Below are 16,764 nucleotides of genomic sequence, written 5' to 3' on the forward strand. Positions count from 1 at the left end.
CAAATCCTATCTGGCCCAGGCCTGACGACTTGACTCTGACCTTGGACCACTGCTCCAATGCCTCTGCCTTTATCCTGCTCCTCTGATTCAGTCCTGGGTTCAACTCTGCCCTCCGTACAGACCGCACCCCACTCCACCACCAGCCCTGTCTGGGCCCCAGGACCCATGGGAAAGGGTAGGTGGAGGTGACAGCCTTTTACTGTCCTTTCCCTGCAGGAAGCTCGGCCTCAGCAAAAGCTCCCCAATCAGGAATCCTGGGTTTGGGAAGGGATTTTTGATGATATGATGAAAGAGGATCCCAGACCCTCCCCAGACTCAACCCAGGCAGATCAGCCCTCTCCTCTTCTCTTCGTCAGTCAGCATCCTTGGAACAGGAGCAACTCCGTTCCCAGCTCCTTGGGACTTTGCTTTTGATAGAATCCCCTGAACATCTCTTTTCGGCTTTGAATCTGCTGGGTTCCCTGGGACTGCTGGGCAGGTGCTAAGAGTCAGGGCTGAGCCCAGGCAAGGGTCAGAAATCCTCGGAGCCCTAGATGGCTCGCCTAGGGCCGTGGATAAGACATCACCTTTCTTCAGGCCTCCCATGGGCCTGCAAAAATGAGGGGCTAGACTTAGAAACGAGGCTTTCTACGTTTGCTTCCAACTGGCTGCAAGCGTTACATCACTTCCCAAGTGACAGACTCATCAGGAGGTGCTCCAGGGATCTGGGCAAATGCATAGAGGAAATATAGGAATATATATGTATGTCATAATACAGACGTCACAGCTGGAAGCAGAAATTCCTTTAATGCCCCTCATATATATATATTTCTAAATGTATTTGGTGAAAAAATCAGCCTTTTCCCCTTGTAGTTTCCCCTCATCTGAATTTTACTGGTTACGCCCTGGAGGGGTCACGTCAGCCGCCCCTCGGTTTGCTCCGCCCCCTGCACACTGGCTTGAGCAGAGTCAACTTACACTTTTTGCTGAAAAAACGTCATAAGTGGTGGTGTGTTCTTCCAGCAGGAATCTGGTTGTCTGTCCTGTGTAATGTTAGTAGCAATCAATGATCTTCACCCAGATCATTTATTTCAGGGGATGCAAAAAGGTGACAAATAATTCAATCACTCCTTCATCTATTAGCTCGAAAATTTTCATGAAGAGCAATTTCCCTTCATCCACGATTTAGTTACCCTAAAGTTCAGTTAACAGAGGAAAGGCAGGATAAATTTTTGGTTCTTCCCCGTTGTTTGTTAGTTGAAAACGAAGCACTGGTCCCCTAGCATCCTTCCAAGGGGACCAGTTTTCTTTAGCATCATTTTGCTCTCGTGGATCTGAACCTGCCTGATGTGTTTCAGCCTATTGCAGTTACGTTCGTTGATGCAAAACATCCAAACTCCACCGCTGGGAGCCTCTTCAGGGTGGTTCCCGAATCCTTTGACCTGACCTTGATAACTTCCTTACTTTCAGTTACGACAAGATGTTTAAATCTCATTTTGCACATTTTTGGGGGTCCTGAATTTAGCTGTTTTCCAAGGAGCCCTGGTTCCTCTTCAGTTGCATGAATTAATTTTTAAGTGAAATGAGTTTCCTGTGAGTTCAGGATGGGGGGGTGGGTGGTTCCAGAGAGTTTCCTGTCTCACGGCTTCAGGCCCATCTCCTGCTGTTTTCTCAAAGTGGTAAAAATGTGGCCTCTGCCCCCTTCCGTGTTCCCTGGACCCTGTCTTTCCTTTGCTCTGCATCCCAGACGGCCTATGGGAGTCTTCTTTCAGCGTTTCTCTCAAGGATGGGCTTGGTCCCCGGAGGGAGCTTTGGTGCATGAATCTTAGGTTGTACGAGGCTCAGACCGTTCTGGTTCCTTCAGATCTCACGGAGCCATTCTCTCTCAGAGTCTCGGCTTCCTTCACCGTAAGGAGAGGGGAAGGGCAAGGTGAGGCTGAGTCCCTTGCAGCTCCGGCAGGTGGTGACTCTGATTCTACTTGATGGGCTCGATGTCTGAGGTTCCTCCTGTGGCCTGACGGCTGAATCACACCCCCTGTGCTTCACTGTGGCCGTGTCCCTGCAGGGATCTCAGTGTGGACGCTGGCCTGAGTCCTGCTCAGTTCCAGGTGCGGCCCATCCCTCAACACTATCAGCATTACCTAGCGACTCCTCGGATGCACCACTTCCCCCGGAACTCCTCCTCCACACAGATGGTGAGTGAGAGGCTCTGCTGGGAAAGACTCCCTCACTGCCTGTTGGTGCCAGTGGAGGGCTAAAGCCTGTGCCCTGTCCCCTGTGTCTTGCCCTCTGTGTCCTGCCCCCACTGTGTCGTGGCCCCTGTGTCCTGCCTCATAAGCCCTGCCCCCCTGTGCCCAGGCTAGCCAACTGCTCCCCTCCTCTCTCAGCTCCTATTCCCAATCTGGCTTGAAGGAGAAAGAAAGGAAAGCTTCGGGGTGGGCGGGGTAGGGGGAACCAGAAGAGGAAAAGGGGCCATGTGGCCGGCTGTGGTCTGCGGGGAAAAGGCTCAGGGCAGAGAGCAAGCAGGGTAGTCCCTGGACCCCATATGACCTCATTTAGACAATTTCTTGGGTCAGCTTTTCCCTGGGCTTTGATTTGCCTTATCTGTGAAATGGGATGGAGATGCCCAGTGTGGGGAACACAGAGACCCCCTCAGGCCGGCCTGCTGACCCAGTGCTGCGACGTGCAGAGGGCAGGCCTTCAGCGCTGCAGGGTGAGGAGTCTGACGATGGATCAGGTTGAGCTTGGGGTCCTTCGCCTTCCTGGCATCTTGAGCTCAGGAATGAAGATGAAGATACTCCATGAAAGCAGCAGGAGACTGATTGAAAATCTTATTTCCGGGCAGCTTCTTCACGCTGCTGCCCTAGAGTAAAATTCCGCTCTTCCAGTCCCCGGCTCTGGTTTAACCTCTCAGCACCTCAGTCTCCTCATTTGTAAAGTGAGAGGCTTGGATGAGAAATCTTGAAAGCCTTGTCAGCTCTGAAGTTCTAAGGTTTCCCTTATAAAGCACCATCTCCTAGGAATCAAAGCTAACAGTTACTGAGCACTTACTGAATACCAGGCACTGTTCTAAGCACTTTATGTGAATTCTCTCATTTAAGCTTTGGAGAAGCCCCACATGAAAGGTCTTATCCCTATTTTGCAGATTGGCAAGTGGAGACACAGAGAGGTTAAGCCCCTGGCCCAGGATCATGCAGTAGTAAGTGAGGTGCTCTGACTCCCAGCAGGAGTCAGGGTGAGGGGAGTGAGGCAGGGCCGGGCGAGGATAGAGTCAGGTCCTGTTTTTGGTTAAAACTTTGATATTTGATTCATTATGGATTTTTGGCATTAATTTGGATTTTTTTTAAAAAATCACATTAAACTTATCTTGGTTACTGAGTCATTCGGTGCCTCCATACATTTTGTGCCCCTCCCTTGTCCCCGGCCTGGCCAGGCAGCGCAGAGCAGAGGGGAAGGGAGGGGACTTTGCCATCCAGCTGCCTGGGTTTGAAACCGTGGTTTGACCACTTACTTCACCTGTTTGTGTCTCACTTACCCCATCAGCAAAATGGGGATAGTAATTGTACCCTCACTACAGATCACGTGAGATAACTGAATTAGTCACATGAAAGGCTCAGAACAGTGCCTGCCGTGAAATTCACGCCCAGCCAGGTTAGTGGTTACTTTACTGACTGGGTTATAATTTCTGGAGCTGGTTCGGCGCAGCTTGGTTCCTGATGGAAGGGAGGGGGCGGGGCACAGGAGGACACACAGCACTTCCATCCACCAGCAGCATCTCAGGGATGTGCTGGTTTTGCCAATTGGCATTTGAGGGAGGAGGAGTCAGAAGCTGGGCTCCTGGAGCCTTGAACCCTGTTCTCTTCCCAACAGGTCGTCCATGAAATCCGAAACTACCCTTACCCTCAGCTTCACTTCCTTGCTCTCCAGGGACTGAACCCCAGCAGGCACACCTCTGCTGTGCGAGAGAGCTACGAGGTACGCCCCTCTGCCTGAGGATCCTCCTGCCAGCCTGGCTCCCGCTTGGTTGGTGGCATTACCATCGGCCCCTCTCCCTTCCCCACAGGTGGGCAGGTCATGGGTGGTGGGGGGAGCCTCAGGGTTGAGACTGAGAGAGAGAAAGAGAGAGAGTAGAGATATGGGGGCTTTCGGCCTCCGAGGGCTCTGTGAATGCTTCCCGCGTCTCTCAGGGCCCCTCCTCCTTATCATGCGTGTGTGTCTGTGTCTGCGCGTGCTGAGGCACACATCCACATGTTTTCTCTCTCTAGGAGCTGCTGCAGCTCGAGGACAGGTTGGGAAATGTGACCCGGGGAGCGGTGCAGAACACCATTGAGAGGTTCACCTTCCCCCACAAGTACAAGAAGGTGAGGCCAGCAGGCAAGCCTGCCAAGTTGGGGTTGGGTTGGGGGTGGCTGTGATCTAGTTGATCCTGGCCTGGTTCTCCACAGAGGAGCCCAGTCCAAAATCTAGAAGCTTTTGCTCTGGTTAGATGCTCTGAAGCTGGGCTGCCTCCCCAGGGTCTTCTCCACGCCTCTGCCAGGTGTGAGCAGGAGAGATGGGTGGGGGTTGGGGGGACTCTCATCAGTAATGGAGGGGAGCTGGATGTGTGTGTGCAGGTGGACTCGTGAGGGGGTCCTGGGTAGGTGTGCAGGCATGTGAATGTTTGCATCTGAATGAGGAGGGTGAGGGGGCACCTGCACTGAGGGCTAAGATCTGCCTTAGAAAAGGATTCCAAGCCCAACCTCACACTGGACACGTGGACAACTAAGGCTTCAGAGCGGAGGTTTCCAGTCCTCAGTGTCAGGCTCACGTGGGCTGCTTGTAAAGCCACAGATTCGCAGGCTCTACCCTAAGCCTGTAGAGATAGACTCTCCAGGGTTACGGCTCAGGAATCTGGAGTAGGGTTATAGCCCAGGAATTGGAGTTAATTTTTTTTTTAATTCAAATAAATAAAAAATTTGGAAGCAACCAAGATGTCTTTTAATAAGTAAATGGATAAATAGACTGTGGTACGTCCATATAATGGAATATTATTCTATGATTTTAAAAAAGGCTATTAAGCCATGAAAAGACATGATGCAGAAAATATGTATTAAGTGCATATTACTCAGTGAAAGAAGCTGGCTTGAAAAGGCTGCATACTGTAGAATTCCAAACATACAGCATTCTGGAAAAAGTAAAACTAGACAGTGGAAAGATTCATGGTTGCCAGGGGCTTTGGGGGAGGGATAGAAAATGAATAGGTGGATCACAGGGAATTTTTAGGACAGTGAAACAATTTTTTATGCTACTGTAGTGGTGGACATGGGACATTGCACATTTCTCAAAACCCTTAGAACTACACAGCACAAAGGATGAACCCCAGTGTAAATTAACAGACTTTATTAATAATGACGTATCACTCTTGGTTCATCAGTCACTACATTTGTTAAAAATGTACCCACGCTAATGCAAGATGTTAATAATAGAGCAAAATATGTGTGTTCTGGGAGGGGAAGGGAGGGAACATGCTGTATTTTCTGCTCAATTTTCATATGAAACAAAACTGCACTACAAAACAAAATCTGCTATGAAAACCAATAAATACTTTTTAAATTTTAAGAATTAAATTCTTAACACGGAGAAACCTGGAGCAGGAACATGCCAGCACCCATCTTCACGCCCTCATGAGGTCCCTGTCCTGGAAATGGGCTAATAAATCCTTTTCCCTTCTTGAGCCAAAAAAAAAAAAAAAAAAAAAATGTGAGCACTAGGTGTTGGAATCGGACAGGGCCAGTTTTCAATTCCAATTTTACAGCTATCTTTGGGCTGCTATAATCAAATACCATCTACATGGTGGCTTGAACCACAGACATTTATTTCTGACAGTTTCAGAGTCTGGGAAGTCCCAGACCGAGGCACTGGCAGATGTGATGCTGGGTGAGGGCCCTCTTCCTGGCTGGCAGACAGCTGCCTTCTGGCTGTGTCCTCCTCACGTGGCACAGAGGAAACTCTGGTGTCGTTTTCTCTTCTTACAAGGGCACTAATCCCATCATGGGGGCCCTACCTTCATGACCTCACCTCAACCTAATTATCTCCCAAAGGCCCCATCTCCATCACCTTGGGGGAGGTGGTTAGGCTTCAACATATGAATTTGGGGGGTGGGGGACACAAACATCCAATCCCTAGCCACCACCTAAAGCTACATAACTTTGGACAACTTACTTGGCTTCTCTGGCTCCTCCTCTGCCCTTTTTAATGTAAAATGGGAAAAGCTATAATACTAACCGCCACAAGGGGTGCTCTGGGGATCCAGAGGGACAGTGCGAATACACAGCTTAGCACAGTGCCTGGTACCTGGTAGTGCTGAGGCGTGGGAAGGTGCTGTCACCTTGGCAGAAGGTTCATTATTGCTTGCCCGGGTACCCGTGGCGTCAGTGTCAAAGACCTGGGTCTGTGCAGCATCTCATAGAGCCACTGGATTTATCCAGAAGTGAATCCAATCAACATTTATTGAGCATCTATTATGTATCAGTCATGAATAGTATGCTAATAGAGGAAATGACAATATTTCAGTAATAAAGGGTGTCATCTGCTCAGAGAAAATGATTGTTCTCTGGAGAAAGAGCTTTAAGCTGCTGGAGAAGAACATGGAAGGGAGTGAAGTGTGTTCAGGAGCTCAGGGAGCAACTTCTGCCTTCCTGGCCAGGGTGTGCTCACTCCTGCCAGAACCACACACTTGACCTATCACCATCTCCACAGGCCGAGAGGAGATAAAGAAAAGAACAAACACTAAGAATGAACAGGGGAAATGGACTGAACCAATGAGATGAAGAGTTGATCTAAGATGAATGGATAAAGATGTAGTGTGTGTGTGTGTGTGTGTGTGTGTGTGTGTGTGTGTGTGTGTGTGTGTATGTATTTTATGAAATACTATTGGAATGGAATACTATTCAGCCATGAAAAAGAATGAAAAATTTGCCATTTGCAGCAACAGGGATGGACTTGGAGGGCGTTATGCTAAGTGAAATAAGTCAGAAAAAGACAAATACTGTATGATATCACTTATACGTGGAATCTAAAAAATACAACAAACTAGTGAATATAACAAAAAAGAAGTAGACTCACAGATATAGAGAACAAACTAGTGCTTACCAGTGGGGAGAGGGAAGGGGGAGGGTCAGTACAGGGGTAGGGGATTAAAAAGTACAAACTATTAGGTATAAAATAAGCTACAAGGATATATTATTGTACAGCACAGGAAAAATAGCCAATATTTTATAATAACTGTAAATAAAGTATAACCTTTAAAAATTGTGGGGTTTTTTGGGGGGAAGGAGGTAATTAGGTTTATTTATTTATTTAATTTTAGGGAAGGTACTGGGAATTGAACCCAGGACCTCGTGCATGCTAAGCACATGCTCTACCACTGAGCTATATCCTCCTTCCAAAAACTGTGAATTGCTGTATTGTACACCCGTAATTTATAAAATATTGTATAGCAACTATATTTCAATAAAAATACAGTTGAGCTAAAAATATTATGAGAGTAAAAGGTGAATTAGGAGAATAAAATATTAAAAAAGGAATAAGAAGAATTAAAAATACAAAATAATAGCACTTAAGACCCAAATAAAATGTAAAAAAAATTTTAACATTTAAATTGAGAGTAAAATAATATAAAACAAACAGGATATTTTACAATAGTAATGACAGGATAAGAACAAATAGACATACAGTCAAATAGAAACATAAAAAGAACAAGAATTAGGATGTGAAAACAACATAGAAAATTAACATCACTAACATCAAAGTGAAAAAGGAATGTTAATGAAAAAGAGAAGGCAAGGGCAAAAGGGAGAAAATAAATATTAAATGTTCAAAATGCTGAAGAAAGTCATAGTTAAAGTAAAAATTACATAGACAATGAAAAGATAAGCCAATTCACCCAGAAGACCTAAAAGATTAAAAATACAAAAAAAGAAATAGGATAAAATTTGAAAAGAGACGATAGTTGAAAGAAATAGAGACAGAGCAAAACACGGTTAAGAATGTTAAGTTAAAATTATTAACCATCAAAGGGAAATTATGGATAATGAGGAGCGAGAAAAATAGAAAATAGTCTTAGTGGTATTTTTTATGGAACTCCTTTTTCTAAGGGCCAGCTGAAAAGAGGCTACTCCTCCAGCAAATGCCGCTGGGGTCTCAGGCGGGCGGGTCGTCGTGGCCCCGTTCATACTCCACACCCGTGACAATTACATGGGACTCTGGGTGTGCTTCTGACTTTCTGGATTCTGGATAAGAGGAAACTTACTGCAGTGAGGTGTATAGGGCACAGCAGAAGGCACAGGTTTCCCTGTATGTTCTAATGAGGTTACAGAATTCCCCAGACTAACTCTGACTAAGAAACTCTGGGACCAAGGACCAGGGACCAGAATGGGGAGACCTGGCATTCAGACCTGGCCCCAAGGTCATAGTCATTCTCCAGGTTGTCTTCGTCTTGTGACTCTTCAGAGTTTTCTCTTGGCAAATGACCTTTCAATCTGCTTTATCCCCGGAAAGGAGACAGAGCGGCTAGTTTTCTGCTCATAAGCATCATCAGAATGTCTCAGTGCACAGCGTGGAGTTGGGAACAAGAAAGATGGGGTGATTTCATTCGCTGATTAGATTCCTTTGTTCCTAGAAAAATATATATATATATATTTAAGCTCCAGTGATATATCTTGTACTTGGCCAAGTGTGAGACTGTACCTAAAGAAGCGTGAGCCATGGTCCATGCCATCTAAGGGCTGGGAACTTTCTGCAGAGTAGTTAACCATTTTCAACCAATTAGTATAGAATTTAAAACAGGACAGTTAAAGTCAGCAAGTGTGAGTGCCTGCATGCTGTCTAACAGAGTGTTGGAACTAGTGCCTATCTTAAAGGAATTTTCTGGACCGGAAGAGAGAGAGGAAGGAAGGAAGGAAGAAAAGAAGGAAGGAAGAAAGAATAGATGGATGATGGATGGATGGATAAAGCATGCTGGACCAGGAAGTGGAGGGGGAAGTCTGGAAGCAGGGATCTAGGTTGGAAAGGATGGAAGGAGGGGCGGACAGCATGAAGAGACTAGAAACAGGGAAGCTGTTTATGCACAAGCCATAGGTTTGCAAAGGACTGACTCGGTAGGTACCCGATTCCTTTCCAAACTCTATGCCCCTAGGAAAATATAAAGTCTATGCCTGGAATGCAAATTGTCTGAAACAACAAAAATAAGGCCCCTACCTCACTTGGCTTTAACCCTCTGTACCTGCAGCAAGGAGTGGGGCGTGGGAGGAGGCAGGGAGGAGGGTCAGGGAAGAGCATGGAAGTCGGGGTGTTACTGAAGAACTTAAAAAGGGACTGGGGAAAGGAGGCTGAAAGGGAGGCAAGAGGCTGTGGAGGAAGGACCATGGCCACCAGGTGAGCAGGCTTCAGATAATGAACGCTGCTCCTCTGCTTCCCCTAGCGAAGACCCCAGGACGGCAAGGGCAAGAAGGAAGAGGGGGAGGAGTCAGACACAGATGAGAAGTGCACAATCTGTCTGTCTCTGCTGGAAGACGGAGAGGACGTGAGGTAGGAGCCTTGTTTTTCCAGTCCCTGTCCGTTCCTCCGTGGGGCTGGTGATCAGTCCTATGCCATGTGGCAGGGGCTGGGGGGCTTGCTTGTTTGCACGTGTGTGGGTGTGCTAAGTGTGCACAGTGTGCTCTGTGGTTGTTCTAGGAAGGTGAAGTGTAGAACACTCTAGATGTGTGGTGCCCATGGTGTGGACTCCCCGACACACAGTGTAAGAGAACGGAGTGACCTTTGGCCTGGATGGATCGAAGACAAAGTCCTGGCTTTGTTCCAGGCTAGTCTAGAGCAACAGGAGGAGGGCCTTGGGGGTCCTCCCACCCCAGCCACAGCCTCACTCCATGTCTGAGCCCCTAAGACCCTCTTGGGCCAGTCCCCCAGGTGTCCTGGCTGTGAGTCATCTGGTCCCCTGAGTGGCCAGTGTCCCTCAGCTCCTGGCACAGCCCGGGGCCCCTTCCCTTTGACCCTCCCTTCAACCCTCCCTCCTCTCTTCCAGGCGCCTACCCTGTATGCACCTCTTCCACCAACTGTGTGTGGATCAGTGGCTCGCCATGAGCAAGAAATGCCCCATCTGCCGAGTGGACATTGAGACACAACTGGGAGCCGACAGCTGAGGGAGGAATTAGCCAGAGGACACCCCGTTTTCCTTCACCAGGTCCCCCCACGGCCACAGCCCTTGCAGCCAAACTTTGCCTTCTGAGCCATTTGAATTAGAGGAAAAGCCTCGAAGCACATTGTGTGGAAAGAGGAGTTGGTGGTATCCCTGCCGGTGGAAAGGAGGGTGGGGGAGGGCTCAGCCATCCCGGCGGTGGCCGCCCAGGCGCCCGGTCCTCGTCCACCTGCGGCGCGGGAGGGAGGGAGCTGGCGGTGCCCGGAGCAGGGTGGGGAGGGGGGACCGCGCTGCTGGGAATCTAGCCGTGACCCTGAGGTTCCAGCTGCCAGACCGGCCCCTCAGTCCTGTCCCTTGAAGGGTTGTACATATACCTCTCGACCACGTAGAAACCACGTAGGGGTCTCTAGCTATTCCTGTGGATGGCAGCCAGAGCATGTTAGCTTCAGAAAAATGTCGTGTGTGGTGCTCTCGTCATCTGTGGTGGACATGTCGCTGTTACCGAATCCGCACCAAATATTTCTCATTGAGTTTCTTGTTTTGGTGCCTGACTGAACCAACCAACAACAGCCCAAATCTTCCTGTCTTTATGAGAGAAGAGAAAAAAGGAATCAAAGGTGAAAAAAAAAAAAAAAGCCAAATCCTGTTTACGGTGAAAAAGGATGATTTTTTTTTTCACCCAGGTTGGGAGGCGGGAGGGGGGTTCTTGTTTTGTTTTTGTTTTTTCTTAGCTTTTGTTTTTCTCATGTTTACAGTGCACGGAGCGTGGAGGGGGGCATCTGGGAAAGGGGAGGACTGGAGAAGGAGCAGATGGGGGCTTTAGATGGACCTCGGAGGGGCTCAGCCGGCCTGGGAAGGCAGTGTTTGAGTAGGTGAGGGGAGAATTATCTCGAAGGAGGGCTCCCCAGTTCCAGAGACCATCTACTGAGCTCCAGCCATCCCTCCCTCCCCTGGTTGCACACTGAACCAGGAGGGGTCAGCCTTCAGCTAGAGTTGCCCCCAGATTCCTCGGAGCCAAGATAACCCTGCTCACTCTAGCTTTTTCCTTTCAGCTGTGCACGTACCCTGTCACATAGAGGCAATTTGGCCATTGCCTCCCTAATGCAAAAACTTAACCAGATGCTAAAGATGAAGTTAGCGTAACTGATGGATACTAGGTCTTGGCCAAAGTGCTCTCAGCTGGCACATAGGGGCTGAGGTCAAACACAGTGGACCCGGAGAAGGAACTCGGGCCTCCTTTGGGATGTCTCAAATCCCGATGGAGTCCCTCAGAGATGGCCCCAGCACTGAGACCACCTCGGTTGGGTTTGGGAGGTCCTGTGTCCCTAGCCTCTGGCTCTTTCTCTGACTCTTTGACAACCTTGGGCAAGTCCCTTCCTTTCTGTGCCTCAGTTTCCTTCTCCTTACAGTGGGAAGAGACAGCAGTGCATCCCGTCCTCTACCTCACCCAGATGTTGTGAGGATTAATACTATCTGCCCAGTGCATTCTGTGCTCTCTCCTGGGAGCCTCCTTGGGGTTTAGGGATGGGGGTGGTGGGAGATGAGACCTGGAAGTTCCAAATGACACCAGACAGTGTGTCTTTCTGAACCACCCCATGATTTTTCTGAACCTCAAGTGGAGCAGAGAGATGGGAAGACAGAAGAAGGGAGATGGGAGAATCCACCAAATTCCATCCCCAACCCAACTTTCTTCATCCATATGAAGCAGTTCTGCTGGACTTCTGCTCTCTTCCTTTGCCCCTCTCGCTGCTGGCCCCTTCTCTCCCTCATTTGCACTGCCCTGAAAACCTCCCTCTCCCCTCTCTGCTTGCCCCGGTCTCAGTGCCCTTATATTAATAAGAGAAGACTAAGGCAGACAGGCTACTTATCACATTAATGAAGAAATTCCACAAGGTTAAGAAAATTTGAGTCTGCATTGCTGCTACATAGGGTAAAACCAGGACCAATGGGTAAAACCGATCAGGAGGCAGATTTTGGCTTGAGGTAGAAGCTTCTAGCACATTCAGAGCTGTCAGGTGGAGGGATGGCTACTCTGGACACCTGCAGGCAGAGAGTGGGGGTCATGGCTTCTGGTAGGAGGGTTCCTCAAGGATCTTACTCAGACTGAGGCCATCTTTACTGAGTGCCTGCCAGTGCAGGTGCCGGGAGAGACAACGGCCAGGAAGACAACGTCCCTAGCCTCCCAGAGCTTACAGTCTTGAGGAGCCAAGGCCATAGCTCAAAAAGGGCGACTAGTCTGATTCAAGGTCAACAGCAATGAGTGTTACATTGTCCCATCCAGTGATTTCGGTGTGTGAACAGTTTCTCCAGGGCTAACGGCTGGAGGTCCCACAAGTGGGAAAGTCAGGATTTCAGAGAGAGCTAGTTACTGGTAGCCACAGGAAATTGGGAATTCTCCCCACTCTGCTTTGATCCAGAGGTAGCCAGGTGGTCTAGGGAAGGTCACTCCCGACTTAGTCTCAGTCTTTTGTTCCTCTCTCCCAGGCTGGTTTGAAAGGCTAGCAGGGTGTGGGGTGTGTGTGTGGAGAGGGGGTGCGGTGGGGAGGCTGGAGGGAAGGAGAGCTGGTGTCTGGGTTCTGTCTTGGCTCTTCACTAACAAAGTGGACAGGTCTGGAACCTCTCTCCTACTCTCTGGGCCTCAGTTTCCTCAGCTGTCACAAGGAGGTTGGACTGCTGCTTACTAAATTTCCTTCCACATTCTGTGATCCTCCCTAACAGCAACGCAGCTTTCAAGAGGGGAGAGCAGGGTGCCCACTGAGCTGTTGACAACCACTTTCCTGTGGGCACCAACATCTGCATTATAGGGTCCCCTCCTCCCCTCAGTTCTCTGCAGGTCCCCTGAATGCACTGGGCTAACATTAGGCAGTGACTGGGGTGGGGGTCACCCAGAAGGGAGAGATCAGCCACTGACTTTGGGGATGGATCCTGGAGCCCCCTCATCATCTCTCTGGGGTACCCCCCGTCCTACCCTGCAGGTGGGCACAGGAGGTGCCATGGACTCAGACCCCTCCGGCCCTGCCCGGCCCCAGTTGAGAGAGAGGAGAGGGCTCTGTGCTGCTCCCGCGAGGCCCCCTCCCGCCACTGTCCGGGAGCCTGGGAAGAGTGGAGAGGAGGCAGGCTGGGGCCTCGGCATGTCACACCCACCGCCTCCGGGAGAGGAGACCCCCTATCGTTCTCCTTCTGCTCAACTCAAGGGACTCAGACCCTTTCTTGACTGAGACGCATGAGTGCCTTCTGGGGCGAGAGCTGCCCCAGGATCCCAGTTGGGCCTCCCGCCGCAGAGCAGCCCTGGCCGCATCGGTCCACCCGCCGGGGACGCCGATCCACGAACCCTCATCACCTGGCGCGGCGGGGGCGGGGCCCGGGGTTCCTCCTCCCGCCGGGGCCCCGCCCCCGCCCCGCCCTCGCCCCACCCCGTGGCGGGACTCAAGCTCCTCTTCTACAAACGTTTCCAGCCTCCGTGCAAGTATTCTTAACTCTTTACGCCTAATGAACAAGCACAGTTTTTTCAATGGTGAAGAAAAAGCACCAGATTTTGTTTTTTTTTCCCCCTAAAGAAATCCCCCAAACCCCCGCCTGCCGGCGGGACAGACACTCCCCGCGTGGGGCTGTAGCAACGTCTGTCAGGTCCTCCCCTCGTGTTTCATCTCCTGCGCGCGCGTAGAGCAAATGCTAGAGCGATTTCAGCTGATAGAAAAACAAAAAATGAAAAAAAAACCACAAAAAACAAAAAACATGGCACGTTGCTAGTTTACAGGGTTTTGTGAGTTTAAATGCCTTATATTTAACAATCATAATTTATGACTAACTTGTAGATATCGTGGGTTCTTATTTAATTATTTTTATAGTTGTTTTGCATTTTTAATTATAATTTATTTATTTAGAAAGGATACTAATTTTTTTTATTACTCCTATTACCTCATTTTGGCGTTGTTTCTGGGAGTGGAATGCTTTGCATGCATTGGTACGATGACAAACAACTACGAATACAAAAAAAAAATTTAAATAAAATTCCGCGAACTTTATTTCGTCCAAACTATCAGGGTGTGTGATTGCAAGCTGTCCTACTGTGGTGCTGGCCTCTTTGGATACATTCCATACGAAATGCAAACCTTTGATTCTGTATGCTGTGATCTAGTGAAAAACTCCAATATAGTGACTGTATTTAGCACATATATAAATATAATTTGCACTCGTCAGCAGACTGGGGTAAGCCTTTCACTTGCTATCCTTCCCCCCCACCCAGCTTCCCATCATTAACCTGTTTTTCCTGCTTCTCCCCATTCCCACAACCTCAGCTTGCCCTGTCCCCATCCTCTGAAGAAAGTCTTGGGGCACTGGAGGCCACTCTCCACCTGGGCTGCAAATCTCTCTGGTCCCAGAATTGGGCCCTTTGGACATTACCAGCAGGAGCATCTGAGACCCAGGCCTGAATGAGCCCTGGACTGGGAGTCAGGAGGCTTGGGTTTTCAGACTCGCTCTCCTGCAAACTCCCCTGTGACCTTGAGCAAGTCACTTGGCCTCCTTGAGTCTCAGTTTTCTGGGCTGGGGTGTGAGAGAGGAACTGGAGGGTTTCTCCAGGGTCCCTCAGACACAGAGCAGGTGGGAGACCACCGTGCTGTGCTATCTCTTCCTCTTAGGAGAGAAGGGAAGGAGGAAGGATGGAGGGAAGGAGGCATGAGAGGAGAGGAAGAGAATGGACGGAGAATTTATCCAGGAGAGTTGCTCAATGGAGACGCCTGGAAGGATGTCTGTCTTTTCATACACAGCATCCTGCAGGGGACAGGGAGCCAAGATGGGTGGACACATCCCTGGACATGGGACATGTGCTTTCACAAGGTTTGGTGGCCATTTGGAGATTGATCTGAAACTCATATCTTGTTGGATATGGGGGTGGGGTCGGCAGAATATAAGCCGCAAACTATGGCCTTTGGGATTGGCACCCTCATCCTATCATCTCCAGGAGACTTTGTCTTTGAAGCATCACTCTTGACAGCACATTGGGACAGATTTTAGACCTGTGGTCTCTCCTCCCAGCATATCCTTCGCCCTCTGCCATTTCTCCAACAGAGGTGTGGGTAGGAGGGGCTGCTGTGGAGGACGGAGGTGGGCCTCCATCCTCACTGCCCCCTAGGAGGAGCGGGAGGGGAAGGTTTGGAGAAGCAGTAGCTTCAAAGCCTGGCACAGTGGTGAGCCCAGCTGCTTTTGGGCCAAAAGAAGGGAGAGGAGGTCCGTGTCCCGGGAACAGCCTCTGAGCGCTTGGACTGTCTCTGCATGTCTGCCTCCTCCCTCCTGTCCTCCTCCCCTTTCTTCCCAGTTCATCCTTCCCTCTTGCCTCTTGACATCACTGCCTTTGCTGGTGGAGAAATCCACCCTCCACATGCAGCCCCCTGGGATGGTGCTGATGGGGGAGGGAGTAGAGGCCCAGATTCGCCACACTGCCTGGCCAGGCTGGGAGGAGTGGCTGGGCCGTGCAGGGTCCCTAAGCCCCAACTTTGCTCTGGCTGGACTGTGGGTCCCATTCCCTGGGCTTCCTGCCCAGCTTCCCCTCTGCCTCCACCCTGGAGCCGTGCTCACCTGCTTTCCGCAGAGGCAGCCTGCCAAGCTGCCATCAGGCAGGACCACCACGCTGCCGGGCCTGGCAGACACTGCCCCTGGGCAGGGCTCCTGGGTGGACATGCCTTAGCTGCTCTGTGGGGTCAGAGTGGGAAGTACCCTTTGCCCTGGCTGGCCTGTCCCCTGACCCCTCCTTACCCTGGCCTTCCCCTCCCCCAGCCCCACCCCTGGCCTTGGCCTTGGCTCATTTCTCAGCTCTGGAGCCAGCAATGCCAGGCCCTAGAGGGGGTAATTTGGTTGCCCCTGGTAAGTGAAAGGATTATCCTCAGTGTTGATTGTCCGTTTTTGTAATCCTCCTGCTGTTCTGTTCTGTTGTGCTGTGCAACATTTTGCTACATAGACTATTTTATAGCAGAAAGCTAGAAGAATATTTATTATGAATATTAAAGCAATAGTGCATCAATGAAAAGGCGGAGACATTAGGAATTGTGTAAATGCTTAGATTCACTTTTGGTGGATTTTTTGTACTTTATTTATAACTAATAAAAATGAACTGCATTGCTAACTACACCTCACTCGTGCAGGGTGTTTTATTTCTATACACACCCAGGAAACAGTCTGAGAAAGCCGCTCACGGACCTGGGTTCATCCAGGACACACGACCGTGCAGGTGTCCTCTATGTCCTTCACCTGTTTCCCTCTCCCTCCTCCTCCCCTCTTCATCTTCCCCACTCCTCCCCCTCCCACTTCTCTCCCTCCTCTTCCTCCTTCTTCTTATCTATCATTCTTTTTATCTCTTTATCTCTCAAAAAATCTATTCTTTGATTTGATGTTCTTTGTTGCCTTGAACCAACTGTCTAATTAACCTGTTTTCTAAACTTTCGTTCATGAATCTTAAAGCAGAAAGTTCCTATGTTGGATCGATTTCTAATATAACCTCCTGTGAGGCTCCTCGGTGTCTCTGAAGCTCAGAAGGATTTCGGTTTTTGACAGTTTCCCTGGATTTTTATGAAGGAATACCTTCATAAGAGCCCAAATTCAAACACTCTTTGCAG

At 49.6% G+C, this 16,764-nt stretch overlaps 1 protein-coding gene across 2 annotated transcripts in view; it reads left to right on the plus strand.

The window, feature by feature from the left end:
• ARK2C (arkadia (RNF111) C-terminal like ring finger ubiquitin ligase 2C) overlaps window positions 1-16,279 on the plus strand; it is a 103,428-nt gene extending 87,149 nt beyond the window's left edge. For both annotated transcript variants that reach the window (XM_074355206.1, XM_074355207.1), the window contains exons 4-8: window positions 2,045-2,174; window positions 3,850-3,954; window positions 4,245-4,340; window positions 9,440-9,546; window positions 10,040-16,279. In XM_074355206.1, coding sequence (XP_074211307.1) covers window positions 2,045-2,174; window positions 3,850-3,954; window positions 4,245-4,340; window positions 9,440-9,546; window positions 10,040-10,157 — 556 coding nt within the window. In that variant the 3' untranslated portion in view covers window positions 10,158-16,279. The remainder of the gene's footprint in view (window positions 1-2,044; window positions 2,175-3,849; window positions 3,955-4,244; window positions 4,341-9,439; window positions 9,547-10,039) is intronic.
• The last annotated feature ends 485 nt before the right edge of the window (window positions 16,280-16,764 follow it).

The sequence above is a fragment of the Camelus bactrianus genome, chromosome 30 (assembly GCF_048773025.1).
Source record: "Camelus bactrianus isolate YW-2024 breed Bactrian camel chromosome 30, ASM4877302v1, whole genome shotgun sequence".
Taxonomy (NCBI): domain Eukaryota; kingdom Metazoa; phylum Chordata; class Mammalia; order Artiodactyla; family Camelidae; genus Camelus; species Camelus bactrianus.